This window comes from Peromyscus leucopus, chromosome 16_21 (assembly GCF_004664715.2).
Source record: "Peromyscus leucopus breed LL Stock chromosome 16_21, UCI_PerLeu_2.1, whole genome shotgun sequence".
NCBI lineage: Eukaryota > Metazoa > Chordata > Mammalia > Rodentia > Cricetidae > Peromyscus > Peromyscus leucopus.
In genome coordinates this window covers 68,773,101-68,791,209 of record NC_051084.1, presented here as the reverse complement: position 1 = coordinate 68,791,209, position 18,109 = coordinate 68,773,101, and the positions used below count along the sequence as shown (strand labels likewise).

The window sequence follows — 18,109 nt, the reverse complement described above, 5'->3', positions numbered from 1 at the left end:
AGCAGACCAACAAAAACACAGAGCTGTCGTGTTCTGAGAGAAATGTACGTTGAGTCTTCCTTCCCTGGGACTACAAGGAGATTAGGTAGAGTAAGACGGAGAGCAAAAACAAAACCTTGCATTTTCTGGCTTGTGCTACTTTCAAATATATAATGTGGGACAGAGATGGGTTTCCAATAGCAAAAATTAGCCCCTGAAAATTTCAGACCTTCTACGAGCCTGGCAGATGGAAACCAAATGCAGTAAGTGCTGCCATTCCCAAAGTAAGGATGTTTACTGCAGGGCGATAATTTTCCATGATTAGGGACGGCAAGGAAAATAAGAATGATGATAAAAAGAAAAGTTTAATCAGACTTCTCAAAAGGCATGGGTAGAACATCAAAACCCTTTGGCGATTTTTGATATTAAATATCTGCATTTTTCCTGACGTGCACATTTCCCCCGAGAATGATTACCGCACACCAGGTAACGGCAGTGCTGAACAGCACGGGCACAAGCATGCGGAGACTCTGCAGGGTCTGTTCACACAGAAATGTCTGCTCTTCTCTCTCTCACCCGCAGCTCTCACAGAATTAAAGACATAACCTCCGCCTCTGCAATTCATATTCAATCAGGAGCCGCACCCCTGCATCTGCTATAGCTGGGCTGTTCCCAGGGGTTACACTTCCTCATTTACTGGAGACAGTACCAGGCCAGCAGGGCGGTCGGCTGCTCCCAGTCGGCAGTGTATCAGCCCATTCCAGACCAGGGGAGAGCTGGGGAGGAGTGGGTGAAGCTTAGGGTCCTTGTGCTCTTCCTTTGTGACTTTCCTTCTGAAAGGGTATGGAAGGTGTGTGTGTGTGTGTGTGTGTGTGTGTGTGTGTGTGTGTGTGAGTGTGCTTGTGGTGTGTGTGTATGCATGTGTGTGCGAGTGTGCCTGAGTGTGTGGTGTGTGTGTATGTATGTATGTATGTGTGTAGTGTGCATGTGTCTGTGTGCACGTGGTGTATGTGTGTGTGTGTGTGTGTGTGTGTGTGTGTGTGTGTGTGGTGGCTTAGGGGAGGTACACCTGGAAAAGTGGGAAGTGAAGATGGATGAGGCAAGCTCTGGGAAACAGCAGGAGGAAGGCATGAAGTGACCCCGATAGCGAGTGGGTGATGGGAGAAGGGGGACCGGTGGCTTGTCCTGCCAGGTCAATCTCTGATGGGTGTATGTTCATAGACTGACCACGTCTCTAAAGTACACACCAAGACCATCAACAATGCTGCAAAGCACAGTTGGTGGGTCACTGGGAAGGGAAGACTGACTCACTTTGTCTCTTTGTCCCAATCTGAATCATAAAAAGGCATCATATAAAAGGCAGACTAAACACTGGAGGGAAAAAAGCATAACACTGCTTTTAAGATTTATGAGCTGAGGGCAGCAAACCCATGCCCAATTCAAAATTCAAAATTGTGTGATGTGCATTCTTGTCCACCTACACACCATCCCCAACATCCTGCCATTCATTAGGCAAATGGCCCATTCAGTAAACAAGGCTAAGGAGGCTGGGAAGAGCTGCAGTCAGGCAGCTGAGAATGGAAAACAAAGCAGGTCACTCCCTAGGGCAGAAGAAGGTCAATTCATATTTTATTTTCAGCCAGGACAGGGAAGAATGACCTCGGTGTGCCGTTCCCTCTCTTGTCGCGGCAGGCACAGCCACGGTCCCCTCAGCAGGCCAGGAAAGCCATCCCACTCCTCCGGTAGGCACTCTGTCAAAGACAAAGAAATCTGCAATGAATTATCACATCAAGTCAAACAAGGAGAGGAAGCAGAGGCTTTCTTCCTGTTTTGTAGACTGCTGGCTACAAGCTAATAGGGTGCTTAATATGAATAGTTCTGGTGGCAAAGCTCAAGCGACCGTTCTGTCTATTAAAGTCAGTGTGGTTAACAAGTGGTTAGGGAGTCTATTTTGGGGAAGTGGGTGATATGCAAAATAAGGCATCCCATTTTGTCCTGTTAATGGATTGCTGTTGGTTCAGCCAAGGAAGAGATGTGCTGGGTCTGTTTGTCTTTTGGAAACATGTGTTCTCTATTCCACATGCTCCATAGTCAGTTCTAACTAAGCATCTTAATAGTCTATAAATTACTGACTCACTACTGTCTTCCCAGGCCTGATTTATAGTCTGGAGGGGAAGGCTGTGGGAACAGACACCAACGGCGGCCTTTCCTCCTCTCCACAGTTTGGCCATCTAAAGGCACACTGCCCATTACTGGCAGAATGGACAACTTGAGTCTTTAGCAGCTCCTCTCTGTAGATGCACATGGAGGCAGGCATACGGATGCTCATGGTGGGATAAATCGTCACTTTCAAAACCAGACACTAGTTGCAACAACAGCACAAGGTGTTCCAGGCAAGGAGAGCAATACTGCTCCTCTCACTCCTGCTAAGGAGCCTGCATTTGGAAATGGGAAGACCAGGCCCACAGTGACCAGGCTCCCATGACTTCTGGAATCTTACTTTGTGCTGAAGAGGAGCAGAGCTAAGAGTCAGGGCTGAGAATGAGAGCCCCTCACTGGCATGCAACACATCATTTAACTGGAAACAGTCACACTCATACATTCAACTTACTGACAATGTGTTTTTAGAGAAATGGACAAATGGCAAAAACCTCCTATCAGGATCTCTTGCCCCTCTGAAGCCAACAACTCTGGGGCTAGCCTGGGGTCTGTGCATCTTTAGCCCAACACCTTCACTATCAGCTGTCCTCTTGCAGGAACTTATCAGAGGCAGGCAGCCAAGATGGCTGAATAGAAGTCCTTGTGTACAGCTGTGCCTCATAAGAGCCAGGACGAGAGTCGGCAAGGAGCCCAGAGAAGAGAAAGCAAGGTGCACCTTCAAGCCCTCCAGAGCAGGGGTGAGAACAGGGAAGTGGGAAATGCCAGCGGCTCCTGAACAGCAGCCTCGCCAAGACCCGCTCTGACCTAAAGAGGGAACTCCCTACCCACTGCCATCCCCAACTCAAACTGCCGCAGCAGCATACTGCTAGATGCCAATGTGCCTTAGGGGCCAAGAGCCAAGCCTCTGACGCCGTAAGAGGACTTGGGCGATTGGGGGAAGACAGTCTTTTCAATGTCCCGTAGCTTCAGGACCATCGACTGTGACAGTCACAGGTCTGAGGCCTTGCTTGCTTGCCTAAGGCACCTAGTAAAGGTCTTCTTTCCAACCTACAGCACTGGGACTGAGGCTGTGGTAAACTCCAGGCTCTGTCCCCACCTGTCCATGATCTAGGAAGGTTCTATCGCATTGCACAGTCCAGGAATGCAGCTGCCAGCACCCAACCTCTAGCACCTCTGTGCACACCCAGGTGAAACTAGGGTAGCTTGCTCTCCCAGCCCACAGCCTGTCCCTGGCTACCATGGGCAGGTCACATCCATATCTTGCAGACAGAGAGCTGTGGTTGTCAATGCTTCAGATCTTGTCCCAGCTGAGCTTTCTCCATATAACCTGAGGACAAGCCTGTCTTGTGCTCTAGGAGGCTAGATACCAAAGTCACATATCAGACTACTGTGCTCAGCCCATGGGGCCTAGTGAAGGTCTCAACCATGTCTTATGCCTCCAGATGTGTGGACACATGTGTCACACGTCCAAATGTTACCTGCATAGGCCTTGGGAGATCTAGGAGTGATTTCTTTCACAGCTCATTGCCTTGGGACCATAGTTGGTGACAAAACCCCTGATGGTATTATGCACATCCTTCGGGGCCAGGAGACGGTCCAGGGCTCTGTGAAGGTGTCTAATGGTGCTAATAGCTGTGCCGTCCCACACTCACGCTGAGAGTCCCTCAACACTGTGACTTGGGGACTCTGAATACACATAAACATTTAGTCTCCTGTGATTCCTCCCGGGTACATATTCCACACCATTACAGCTATGACAAGGGACAGCACAAGCCATAGCAGTGTGTGTCTGCAGAGTCTGAAGACACACACCTTTGGAAGCCTAAGTTTATTTCGATGTCTTACAACTACGCTCACAAGATGTTTTAGGAGCAATTACAGTTCGGACTATGGATGGCATCAAAGACAAAGAAATGATACAGATGTTTTGAGCTCCATTACCAAACTCATAGCACTGATCCAACCACCAAAGCACGCATCCACCTGGCACCTGACATCCCATTTAAATAAGAAATAAAACAAAAACCAAATCTCAAAATTTCCCAGAACAGTTACTTCATAAAATTAGAGGCAAATGTTACCAGATGTACAGACATCAATATAGAAATGCTGATAACATGACAGGAAACATGATACTTCAAATAAATAATAATAATTCACAATAGATTCCAATTTAAAGAAAATCTACAACAAGCCCTTAAAAAATCCAAATTTAATGATCCTTAGTAAATTCATTGAAATAAAAGAGAATACTGATGAATACTATGAAGAAATCACAAAAATAACTTAGAATATGAATGAGAAATTCACCAAAGGTATAGAAATTATAAAGGAGAGCTAAAACTTTAATTAATGAAATTAAAGATGAAGCAGAGAATTTACATAAGAGAATAAACAGAAGAAGGGATTTCTGAACTCTAGAATTAACCTAGTCAACTAAAAAAAAAAATCAGATGAAGAAAACCCACAAAACTTATAGAACACATATATTTGAACAAGTATTTGTCTTATGGGAATTTCACAAAGTGAAGAACATAGAAAAAAACCATGAAAACCTATCACTAAATAATAGCTGAAAAGGACCCAAATCTTCAAAGAGACACGGTTACCCAGATATAATAAACTCAAAGGACCCTGACTGCATTTAAAGAAAATAGATTTTCAATCAAAACTTGTAATATAATGCTAAAAGTACATGACCAGGAGAAACCTGAAATTCAGCAAGAGAAAAGCATCAAGTCCCGTTAAAGGGACAGTCCATTACACTTGTAGCAGCTCCTTCAACTGAACTGTTACAGGTCAGAAGAGGGTAGGATGGCATGTGCGAAATACTGACAGAAATAAACCCTGCCCACTAAGAATATTATACCCAACCAAACTATCCTTCAGAAATGAAGAGGAAACAAAATGTTCCTCAGAAAAGCAGACACTGAAGGAAATCACCATTACCAGATAAGCTGTACAGGAGATACTTAAGGAAGTCATCCACGAAAAACAAAAGGGTGATAACTACCAGCATGAAACCACCAATATTCCATCTTTAATCCCAGCACTCGGGAGGCAGAGGCAGGTGGATCTCTGTGAGTTCGAGGCCAGCCTGGGCTACAAAGCGAGCTCCAGGAAAGGCGCAAAGCTACGCAGAGAAACCCTGTCTCGAAAAACCAAAAAAAAAAACAAACAAACAAAAAAAAAAACCAAAAAAACCCAAAAAACCAACAACAAAAAACACAAGTGCCAACTATATGCTGCCTAGAGGGATCTCACTTCACCAGTAAAGATTAAAGATTGGAAAGAGATATACAACAAATATGAAACAATTCAGCAAGAGCCCTATAGCATTAGAATAAAGCAGACTTTAAATTAAAAAAAGAAAAACTGCCAATAGTCAAAGAAGCTCCTTATATACTAGTGAAAGGGTAAATTCAGCCAGAAGGCACAACTAAATACATATGCACCCGACCTGGCATTCCTTCCTATTAGCTACAAAGGAAGGGGTAGACTGTACTGCAACACTTTCGGGGACTTCACCACTCCACTTTTGTCGATGGGCGATGATGGAAGCTTTAAAATCTTAAAAACATTATTTTCTGTGTATGAAAGTTTTGCCTCTGTCCTTTGAGTCTAGAAGAACACCCTGGAACTGGAGTTACAGTGGTTATGAACTGCCATGTGGGTGCTAAGAACTTGGCCCCAGGTTCTCTGCCTAGGCAGAAAGTGCTCCTAGTTACTGAGCTGTCCCTCCAGCTAGCTCCCCAACAAGGAAACATCTTAGTTGAGTCATTGTAAAGTAAATGGATTTTACAGACATTTACACAGCATTTTACTGAGGCATAATTCACATTCTTCTCATCAGCACTTGGATATCTCCGGGACAAATCATCTGTTGGGCCAGACATGAAGTCACAATACCCTTAAAAAACCTGAAATTCTATTGTCTGCTCAGATTACAATAGATGAGAACCATGAATCACAAAGAAGAACGTAGATGACAGATGTTAACCAATATGTGCACTGAAGGGGCTGGAGGGAGACGTCACTTCTGAAACAAGCGACATGACAACACAGCAAATGTGAGAGACGTAACATCAGGAAAGTCACTACAAATCCCACGTCTAAACAACAGAGGCCCTCACACAGACCCCAGGGAAGCAGAGGAACTCCCGAAGCGGGAGGAAGGAGACCAGAGCAGAGCAGAAACTGAGACAAAATGTTTATGCAGAAGAATACTGCTACCAAGAGCGATAGACAGACTGCAAGTCAACAACTTTCTTAGCAGAAATGGAAACATCACTCTAAGCCTCACTCCCAGCTCTCTCTGTGAGCTCCTTTAACCCCGACTGTGCTGGACGCAGAACACTTGGACTGAAGCAAACACCCTGATATGGACTAGAACATTCTGTCTGTCTCCCGAGACTGCTGGGGAACAGGCTCACTAACTGTGGGGAAGGACAGGTCAGGGGCTTAGCCTTGACTGAGCCCCTAGCAATGGTCCTCCAAGAGGCTTATGGGAAGGGGTGATAGTCCAGCTCTTGACTCTGACAGTTTACATTTTACAAACACAATGGCAGTCCTTTATGTAACCTTGTACTTGACACATCCAGGGAGGTATGGGGACCTGCGAGGGAAGGGAGTTTCTTCCTACAGGGGAGTGGATAGATGGTCTTTGCTTGGGGAGGGAGGCTCAGCGGGAGATGGAGTCTTGGCTAGTTTATCTGAGAAATGAGCAGGTTTAACCTTTCCAGGTGGGTGGGATGAAATGTCTCTAAGTATCAGGAAGGAGCCTTTCCAGAGACAGTCCACTTCCACAGCTGGTTTATCACTGTTCTTTACACAGACCACAGGATTTAACGGAAGCTCCTCCAGGAGCCTGGCTGAGGGGAAAGTCACGCTTAGAGCTGCCTGGTGTCTGGGAGTTCTCTTCTGGTGCTAACATAAAGGAACAAACAAGCCTGTGGAATCAACAAGGGCAAGTCAGCCAGCCAAAGCCGGGGCCCTACTGAGAACTGCTGCTCCGGGCTTGTGATATGTGATGGATGGAGGTCCCCGTGGAAGCGAAGCAGGGAACATCCCAAATTTGGCATACTTTCTTGTCAAGAAAGCAACTCCACAGGAAGATGGAGGAAGACAACTCATCTCCATGTCAACTGTGAATTTCATGTGTTTGTGCTGTGAATGTGGAAACTAAATTTAAACGTGGCCTGGCGTGAGGCCTTCCAGAACACACCCCTCACAGATTGCTTTGTAGTTCACTTTCTTCTGTGGAATCCCGTGAAGGAGTCCCAGGCCCCTATCTTTACACGTATTTCTGATTACAGAATTCAGGCTGTCTGGAAACAGCCAGCCCGCACCCACAACATAAGCCTTCTCCCAGACAACCTGCGGCTGCTACCTGCCCTCCTCCCCGTGAGCTTCACTGTCATCAAATCGAGCTGGCTTCAATGGCACTTGCTACTTTGTGAATCTGTTAAAAGCTCAAATATTTTAGCATCTCTCAAAGTTAGCTGTAAAGATGACAATGATAATTAAAAATTGAATTTTAAAATTTCTGGTTGTTTTTATACTTTTAAAAGTTGAGACTGCAGCTGATTCTCAGTTTTTGACATTAGAAACAATTCTTTCAACTGCACATGACTGGGCGTTTCAGAAGTGTGAGCTGCACGTTCAGAATAGTATTTTTTTTTATCTGTACTTGGATAAGCTAGTGAGAACACTTAACCTCCCAATTGGTTTACTTCTGTCTTTAAAACTTTATAAACGTATCCCGTAATTCCAACACACACTGTTGAATGTTTCATGTGCCAGACATCTGATAAATCAGTAACTGCAGATCAAAACTCTCCCTTCCTCTTCCTAGCTCAGACTTAGATTTCATTTTACTTTCACTTCCCCGAATTTCTGCTTTTCAAACTTTTCACACAAAAGAGCGGTAATTCTGTCTGAGGCCCCAACAAATACTTCACTTCTCACGGCCTAGCAGAGGCGGCTTGGATTCCACTGAGTTCCTATGCGTTTGTTCGCTTCATTTGACTTTGGCCGCTCCTCCCTGGGCTCCGCTCTTCCCGGGGGTGAAGCACACTATGCTGGGTGGTGCGGGGACAGGGAGACAACTGAGACAGACCCATGTCACTGGGCTTCCAACTGAACACCAGTGCTTTGACTCCCACAAAGAAAATGTGTGAAAAGAGCCATTCTCAAGGGGAAAAGGAGAGAACAAAGTGGCCTTTTTGTTGGCTTTTAATCTAAACGATATTTTATTTTAAATAAAAATAAAAAAGCTTGAGATTTTTGTATTTCTCAAAATATGGAGGGAAAAGATGAAAACTGTGCAAACACATGGTTTTATGGTTTGTTTATGAAGTACTTCCACGTCCACATCTAACTTGAGCCTTGCCATAGACAAGTTCAAAGGGTCTCAGATTTTAGAACTGTATGACTACTGAGTAGTAGATAGAGAATTTAAAACACAGGGCCCACATTCTTCCCATATTCCACAGTCTTACATTCAAACAACCCCACCCCCCAAGCTAGCATAATTTATTCTATCTGGATTACTATTGACACAACAAACTGAAATCTTGCTGAACATGACCTAGGGGTAAATTAAGACTTAAAGTCCATCAGGCTGATAAAATATTTCAGAATGCAGGAACAGTTCTTGGAGGTCAACTACCTTTAGCTTGGAGGCATTCCCAACCAGAACTTATTTGCCAGGCTACATTGAAAAATACTATGTTGAAAACTACGTCCAAATCACTTGGAGACCTTAAAAAACAAAAACCAAACTGGGCATGGCGGGGGGTTCTTGTAATCTTGGAGCTGGTGAATCAGAGACAGGCAGATCCCTGGGGCCTTGCCTACTTGGTGAGTTCTCGGCTACCCTAGGCTACTTAGTGAGTTCCAGGATATTGAGAAACCTGTCTTGAAAACAAAAATGGACAAGTAGTCGAGGACCCATGGTCAAGGTTGTCTTCTGACCTTCACACACACACATGCATGCACACAGACAGACAGACAGACACATACACACACACATCAGAGCACTTAGGGTTAGCGTATTTTAGAAGCACACCTTGGGGCTTTGGAGGCAACGTGAGGGCTGCTAAGGTCGTAGCATGGCTATATCATTAACAGGTCCCTAAGACGGTTTGGCCATAAATGGCCACTTTCAGATCTGTTGTGATCGTGCGGCAAGCAGTATTTCCCAGTGAACAACCCAACATGAGCATCTGATGAACTTGATGCTCACAGTACGGCCTCTCCCCAGACCACTGATGCTTGCTTCTGTGTAGTGTGTCTCACTGTAAGCTGTCTGCAGACTGCTCATGTGTTTTCCTTGCCAGATGCTGAGATGCCACCCTTAAGGGACACAGCTGGGATGCTAGCCACAACATGTTTAATACCATGGACAAAGGGATTTGGAAAATAAGCCCATGAGACTCAGTTGAATCAACCCTTTGCTAACATCTAGAATCAAGGAACAATAGTACTGGAATTAGGTTATGTCTTTGTGAATTTCTACATCTCAATTTTAACAGATGAAGACAGTAACGCCCAAAGGGAGGGACCCATCAATGGTGCTGTAGGGAGGGCCTGGGGACCCTGACCCAGTCTGGGGCTTTTCATTTACATTCCCGACTCTGTTCAGAGCTGTGTATTTATCCCCAACAGAGAAACAGATGTAGGGAAAAAATGGTTTTTCTGGGTTCAGAGCCCTTGGGAATGGAACAAAAGCAGGAGTTGGGGTGAAGACTTAACACCCCAGAGAGTACGGCAGGGTAGCTGGAAGCTTCTACCCCATTTCTGACTCTTGTATAGGATTCACAATGCTTGGAGGGCCATTCCAGCCGAGTGCTACAAGTGATCATTTTGATGAATGGATGAAATATCCAAACATTTAAGCTAACATCGGACAGGGCTTCTGCAGTGAAGGTGTGTGTCTTTAGGACCTTCGAGACACCCATGTGTTTCTGGTGAAGGTCTTACCAAGGCTGTGTCTGGGGTCTGACTCAAGCTTGGTCACATACCACAGCCTGCTAGGGGTCTGCTGGAGTTGGCTGACTGTGCTGAATGTGAGTGACAATAAAAATGTTTGGCACATACATGGACTAAATGTAGGACAGACTTTATGCCACAGGTCTCCTGAGTGCTTCATTCCACAGGGGTGAGATTGGCTTCTGTAGGCCTGCATGGCTCTGCTGGGAGGGAGTGTCAGGGAGGCAGTGGTTTGAACTGGGAGTGAAGGGTTTCATCAGTCTGTACTAAATGCCTGGCTTACTGGAATACTCAGTTGAGCCGGGGCTCTGGAGGTAGGTAATTTCCGAGTTTTACACACAAAGGTGTCGTGGGTCAACTGAATTGGCTTCCTTTATGCCCCACTGTACCCTACTTTCCAGTAAGCAGGCTGTTTGTCCACCACCAGCCTTTTCCTTTAAAACACTTTTTATTTATTCAGTTTTTAATATTTTCATAAACGGTTTAGTAAGCCTAGAAAGGAACGGGTTTATATTTTCATACAGATCCACACGTACGCTCATCCTTGTCCCCATTACCTTCCCCTTCCCCCTCACGCTGGTCCTCTCATCCCACCCCACGTTTATATATTATCTAGACTCTGGATGTGAGAGAAAACATACAGTATTTGTCAGGGACTAGCTTGTTTTGCTTAGCATAATCTCCTGTCCCATCCATTTCCCTGAAATAGACAGATGACTGAATAACACTCTGCTGTGCATTTACACACTGGTGTGAACTAGCCTTCTCTCTCTCTCTTCTGGAAGCAACAACGGAGATTATATAAAGTTGTTTCAAATTTGAGAAAGATTGCCTCAAATCCACAGACCCCATAGACTCAAACTCAACCATGCCCCCGTGGGTTTGCTGGATTCAAATCTGAACCCTTCCTGGTCCCTACATTTGCCTCAGGAAATGACTGTCCACAGAGCATATTGCTTTGCTTTACACAATAATCTTTGAAACTCTGGGACTTCATATCAAAGCTATGTAATAGTTTCTTAAAAGATAAAAAAAAGTCCCCTTTCTTTGCTGCTCTGTGTCTGCCTATGGCCAAAAGATTTAATTATAATGAATACATCTGAATGGTGGTTTGAGACACTTAAAATCAAAGTGGAAATCATGACTGAATTTCATTAGCAAGCATAAATACAAATAGGCACAGCTTGTTTGCAACACTACAATGTGACTTTTCTCCTTTTAGTAATTAATTTCACTCTGACTCTGGTATTTCAGAGAATCTAAATTGAACCATATGAGGGATAGTTTTGTAAATGTGGAAAACTCTTCATTAGATGTTTTCCCTTTTCTAGACTTCCCTCATGTTATAGATACCCTGGGAAAAGTCATGGTGGGACCTGGTCAGATAGCACAGTCTTGATTTGAGAGTGGCAGGGGGAATGCCCTTTAAAAAAGAGCTCTTCCTTGACTGGCAAAATGGGAAAAAAGATACAGCATTAGAACCTTTTCTACTGCATGTACTCTGGGCCTTACAGACCTAGAGGGACTGTCTGCCTGCCTCTGGGGGTAAGTCTTACTATATACCTCAGGCTGGACTCAGACTCTATCCTCCTTGTCAGCCTCCCAAGCACTGGGATTCCAAACGTGTGCCACCACACTCTGTCGTTTTGTGAAGGCTGTGTTCTGACTGTGTTTCAGATTCCTACACCATTAAATGCTTGGGATATTGCCAATTTGGTTTGGCGTTCTAAATACAAAAATCTCTAAATGTAGTTATTAGAAGTTATCCTTTCTAATTGCCCAAGTCACTTAAAATTACATGAGAGATGTATTAGTTCTTCTGTTATTGTTCTTATTAAGCAAAATAATTTAGTGGCTGATATAAGCCATATAGTATTTTAGAACAAAAAGGTTTTTGTAAGTGTCAACTTTAGAAATTTTATGAGATGAAAAGGTATATAATTCCCTTGTAAACACGTCTTTCCATAATACAGTATATACTTAAACACATTAAAAGTTAATAATTAATGCCAGTAATGTGAAGCTTTTATTCAGCTACTTTATGCATCATCGAAATACAAAGGTCTACCATTATCCCAAGTAGCAAATGAACCTGTAACACATGTAAAAGGTGCTAAAGTGGAAGGAGCTCCCCCAGAACCAACCAGGGTAGGACTCAGCCCTATCAACCATTAATCTCTTTCCCTTAATTGACCAATTGCCCCCTGAAGGCACGGACTTGGCTATTTGATTTATCTTTCTGTGTTCAGGGTATAATCAATGCTTCGGGGTTAATCAAATTCAGCAGCACATCACAAAGACCATACACCACAACGGAAATGGTTTCAATCCAGGGATATGAGGAATATTCAACACATGAAACCAACAAACATAACACATCACATTAAAAGAATGAAGGATAAAATAATCATCTTGTTCAATAAAGGAAAATATTTGATAAGATTCAACATTCTTCATGACAAGAAAGTAGGCACAGGAGTATCAGAACTCATCAAATAAGGGCGGGATAGGAAAGATCCACAGCCAACACTGTAACATCAGCAGCAAAACAAGGGTGTGCAGGCTCACTTTTATTCAGTACAGCACGAAGAGTTTAGCAATTGGGCAAGAAAAAGACATAAAAATAGGAAAGGAGGAAGTTAAATGATCTGTTCGCAGATGGCACAATCTTCTACGAATCTAAACCTAAATATCCCACAAAAATCTTTGAATTGATAAATTCATTAAGGTAGCAAGGTGCAAAGTAAACATATAAAAATAAATAGCTTCACTAATGATTTGCTGGTTAAGAAATCAAAAGCGATCCCATTCATGATAGAATTAAAAACTTAGAATACCTAGGAAGAAACTTAACAAAGAGCTCTATAATGTAAATTACAAAATAATGACAAAAGAAATCAAAGAAGATACCCAAAGTCAGAAAGAGATCCCATGTTCATGGTTGGAAAGATTAACTGTTAAAATGTCCCTTAACCAACGTAGTTTGCAGATTCAATGGCATTCCTCTTCTTCACAGAACTGAAAAAACAACTCTGAAATTTCATATGCAAAAGACACTAAAAAGCTTGAGCAAAAGGAACAAAACGAGAGGTACCATACTATTTGATTTCAAGGTACACTGCAGAGCTGTAGTAAGCCAGACAGCATGACACAGACACTAATGGGAACCTAGCAACAGATCCACACGTCTATGCCGATGCATTCTTGACAAAGCTGTCCAAAGCGTACACAGGAGAAAAGGGAGCCTCTTGAGAAAGGGGCCCTGGAGTAACTGGGGGGCCACATTCAGAAGAAGGAAACTTGAGTCTTATCTTTCACCTCATATTGAAATGAACTCAAAATGAAATCCAGCTATCTATTTCCAGTGAAATGGATGGAATGGGAGGATGCCATCTTAAGTGAGATAAGATAGGTGTGGCATGTTAGTTGGTCTCCTTTTGCTGTGAGACCTGAGAGAGACAAGTTAAAGGAGGCAAGATCATTTTGGGTCACGCTTTTGGAGGATTTGGTCCATCATGGCAGAGGGCCATCCAAGACCATGTTCCTTATCTCGGCAGCTGGCCTTTTCCACCTCCTTATTTTATTCTATCTGCATAATCCCAGTCTAGTGGGATGGTGTTGCCTACATGCAGGGAGCCCCTTCATATCAGATGCACACATCAGTATGTTCTACTGATCTTTTAGGCAGTTCTCAGTCCAGTCAAGTTGACAGGGTTAACCATCATATGTCCACCCTTGTCACCTTGACGGCTACATACATCTCCTTAAATCCTAACATTCCATCCCTGTCGTCCATCACATAAGGCAAAACACCTCAGTCCATCTCCAAGAGTCCTCATAGTCTTAATAACTTCAACACTGTTCAAAGTATATCATGAAATGCAAGGCAAACTCTTAATTGTGGGTCACAAAGAATCAGAACCAACTATCATACTTTCAAAATGTCACTGTATGACACAGTAAACCTTCTCATTCAGACAGAGGAAAATAGGAGATCAGAAAGGAAGGACCAGACTGAAGCAAGGCTGAAATCCATCAGGGCAAACACCCCTATAGCTCTCTGTCTAGCAGAAGATAAAATACCTGCCTGCCAATGACTGATACCAACTTCACTAAACAGCAAATGAATTATAATTCAGGTTCTTAAAAGTTTTTGAAGATAATGAACACTAGAAATGAAGAGACATCAGAATACAGTAGTTACTATCATATTTGGTAGCCATATGAAAAGGCATGTTTCTGTATAAACCTGCTATCATCCACCCATCCATCCACCCATCCTTCCTTCCACCCACCCACCCACCCACCCACCCACCCCCTCATTCATCGAATGAACCCTGCACCATATGGCAGACAGCGCAAGGTCACAGGGTGGTCCCTGTTCTCTGGGGATCACTGTGATGTGGAAGAGCTGACAAACATGATGTATATACGAGTGCACAACAGACATCAGATCAGAGAGCAGCAGAGGTGGGAGCTGTTGGCTAAGGAGGCTTCTGGAAGCACGTGACACAGCTGAGACCTGAGCTGGGGATAACAGGTGATAAGCAGGGACAGAAAATGCTCTAGGTTACATTCTAAGGGACAGTTGGACTATTTTGTTCTTAAATAGTCATCTATGGTGAATACCCATGAAATCAGAGACAGCAACCCAGAATGTTCGCATGGGAAGGTTAACAAAGTCACCTAAGAATACCTATGATATATCAGCATTCTACTAATTGTTTGGGAGCACCGCTTTAGGGCCTGGCATAAATTCTTTATATTAATTTAAACTATTTCCTCAGCATTTATTTGAAAACTGAACAAAACAGCTGTGGACTGACAACAGATGACATGCTTCTCCCAAGCCCTCATATCTTCTTTACCCACAGTTAGGTGTTCTGGAAGCACTAGGAACATATTCTTCTAACTTGCAAATATTATACCCTTATATTTCTGTAACACATTGAAACCAATAGAACTTACCATGGACATTTACAATTTGCCTTGGCCATTTTGAAGTTTTCCCTCCAAAATATTATAAACAAAAAGTTTCCCATGTGTGAAAGCTTACTCTGAACAGAGCTATCATGTTAGATGACTAAATATTCTGATCTATGGAACTATCTCCTGAAATAGTATCCATGGGAACCTACAATGTGGTATAGTAGGAGAGTGTTCACTTTATTAGGTACTGAGTTAATTCTACAGGTAGGCTTTTGTAGTCCACAGTGATTAAGTTCTTGCACAGGCCTAGATTCCCCTTGTCATGCTATTGTCTAAATCAACTGTTTACTGGTCAAATTATTTTAAAGATAGCAAGGAAATTTAGATTTATAAATAATAAGTGGTCTAGTTGCACTTCTAACAGAGATAATTCTAATTAAGAATAATTTCAAAATATGTAATCTCATTAGTTAACAACAGATATTTAGAAGGCCTATGCAAAATTCAGCACCAATTCTAGAGTGAGTTGGCCAGAGCTGGATCTGAGTCAGTCTTACAAAAGACTATGCCTGACATTCTATGAACTTTTACTATGATCTTGGAAGTCTGGAAGAATCTCCTTTATTCTGCTCATGCAGCCCTCAAGTGAAATGGAAACAGTATTCCGTAAAGCACAGCCTCAGAATGGACAGTCTCCATCCTGAAAGGGCTCAAAGGACCACTTCAGCCAGGCTGCAGGAGAGAGCAAGCAGAGTTGTTTTGTGAATGGCCCTGTCTGTGCCTCTCCAGTCCATTTGCTGATGGCAGTGATGGACAGACTAGTGCCCCACTCACAAGACGGGCTGACTTGTGACTGCAGCCAGCATCCTGTGCACCAGAACTGTGGGAGGTGAGGAGAGAGAAGCTCATCCACACATGGCTGCCAGGAGAAAAGATGGGAGAGAGAGAGAAAAAAAAAAAACACCAAATGTAAAGAAATATAGTATTTCAATCAAAGTTTGAAATTTGTAAAAGTGGTTTTGGTCTCCATATAGTAAAAATATTTATCTAAGAAACTCCTAGTCGGGTGTGAACATCCTACTTCTAGTGGGATTTTGTTTGGCAAAGGGCTGTAAAAGAGTGGAAGCTAATACAGAGCATGTCTATAAACAAATTTATTTAGTTAGTACAGACTGACACATTCACTAGAGGATTTCAGCAATTATGTGTGTAAAACTATTTCCTATCGTGGTTTCCCTTTGTGATTCTGCTAATTTACTCAATCTAGGCCATTTTCATGCACTGACTGCTCTATCTTTAGCAACCCATGCTGAAATGAACATATGGAGACTCTGCCTTCTTTCTAATTCAGATAAGCATAACTATATAGAGACATTAAAAAGTTAGGCTTTTAGTTAAAAAAACAAACAAACAATGAAGCTTGCAATATCTTAAAACACGATGTTGTAATTTAACCCTGGAGAAATTTAGGTTTGGAATACAGAAGTATTTGGCAAAATGCAAGGTCTGAGTAAGCATCAAGCATGTGTTTTTGCATTTCACCTTTGTATTTTTTGATTATAATTATAATAAGATATAGTAAAATCTAAAATAGTTATGAATCATACTAGCCATGCCCTAGAGCATGGGTGGGCCATCCTAGAAGAGTATGGCAGGATCCTGCTATTCAAAGACAGAGGATTCGGGTGAGCTAGTGTTGAGTTATGAGCTTCTAAAGAGGACTGAGGAGAGCTAGTGTTGAGTTATGAGCTTCTAAAGAGGACTGAGGTGAGCTGGTGTTGAACCATAAGCTTCTAAAGAGGACTCAGGTGAGCTAGTGTTGAGATATGAGCTTCTAAAGAGGACTCGGGTGAGCTAGTGTTGAGCCACTAAAGTCTCCAGCATGGAGTCTCATCATCAGTGTCTTGAGAGTTGTCTGTGTTGAATGTAGAGAGATAAGGTGGGATGATAGCAAAGATCAGCTTCCTGATCCCCACTCCATTTAATCCACCTACAGAGACAAGCCACCTCTACTGAAAATGAGCAGCTAGAGGGGAGGGGTTCTATTGTGCAATTGTCCTAGAGTTATTCTGTAATTAATGGTCTTCAAAAATGTTGAAAATTTCTGGTGATAACAAAGAGGTAACGATGGCAAATTTGTGGACCAGTCACTTGACAAGTGTCACGCTGAGCTTCTTGTTCTTCTTTTCAGTTTATTCTACCACGATAAACTCAACAAGGCCATTTGTATGGTTCACACACTGCTGCTAATCTTGTAATGCTTTTATTAGCATATGCTAAATATATATAATAATGGGTTTCATCATGACATTTTCATAATGTATTTTGACCATATCATTCCTGTGACCCTCTTTTGTCCCCCCTCCCCTCTCATTAATCCCTGTCCTCTTCCTACCAAGGCTGTTCTTCAACTTTCTTTTTTGGGGGTGTATATGATCCATGAGTTTCATTATAGTTGTTTACAGAACCAAGGTGGAGGTTTGTTTACAGGATCATGGGTACCTTCCCAGGGACTACATCATTAACAAGTAGTGTTTCCCTCCTCCATCAACCATTCGTTTTCTCTAAATCCTCAGGGAGGGGAGGGGTCACATAAGCCCCACCTCCTCCACAGCTGGGGTCAGTCTTGTACAGATTGTGTGCAGCTGATCACAGATGCTGCGAATTCAAAAGTGCAACAATCACTCCATGCCTGGACGTCAGGGTTCTACCCTTCCTCAGGCTCTTCATGTTCTTTCTAACCCTTCATTTGCATACTAGCCTTGGAGGGGATGATTTAGATATCTCATTCAAGAGGCATTTATTCTCAGTACTGTGGCAGGTACTTATGGTAAGTATATAATTTCAACAGGTTCTTCAAAAAGATACCAGTTCCTAGCACTAATGAATGTGACTTTGTTTGAAAATAGGCTCTTTTCAGATGTAATTTGATTAATTTGAGGTTGTTAGGGTAGTCCCTAATGCCACTGGCGTCCTTTTAGGAAGAGGCAGGCAGATTCAGGGAGGTCACCACAGAAGGATGAGGCAGAGACTGGAGTGCCTTCATCTA

The 18,109-nt window shown here is 43.0% G+C and overlaps 1 protein-coding gene across 3 annotated transcripts in view; it reads right to left on the bottom strand.

Annotated features, from left to right (window-relative positions):
* Positions 1-1,585: 1,585 nt before the first annotated feature.
* Supt3h (SPT3 homolog, SAGA and STAGA complex component) overlaps positions 1,586-18,109 on the bottom strand; it is a 349,478-nt gene continuing 332,954 nt past the window's right edge. Inside the window, exon 12 of one of the 3 annotated variants that reach the window (XM_028890682.2) lies at positions 1,586-1,730. In XM_028890682.2, coding sequence (XP_028746515.1) covers positions 1,689-1,730 — 42 coding nt within the window. In that variant the 3' untranslated portion in view covers positions 1,586-1,688. Of the gene's footprint in view, positions 1,750-18,109 lie in introns of all 3 variants that reach the window. The other 2 variants (XM_037200134.1, XM_028890681.2) reach the window with 2 other exon arrangements.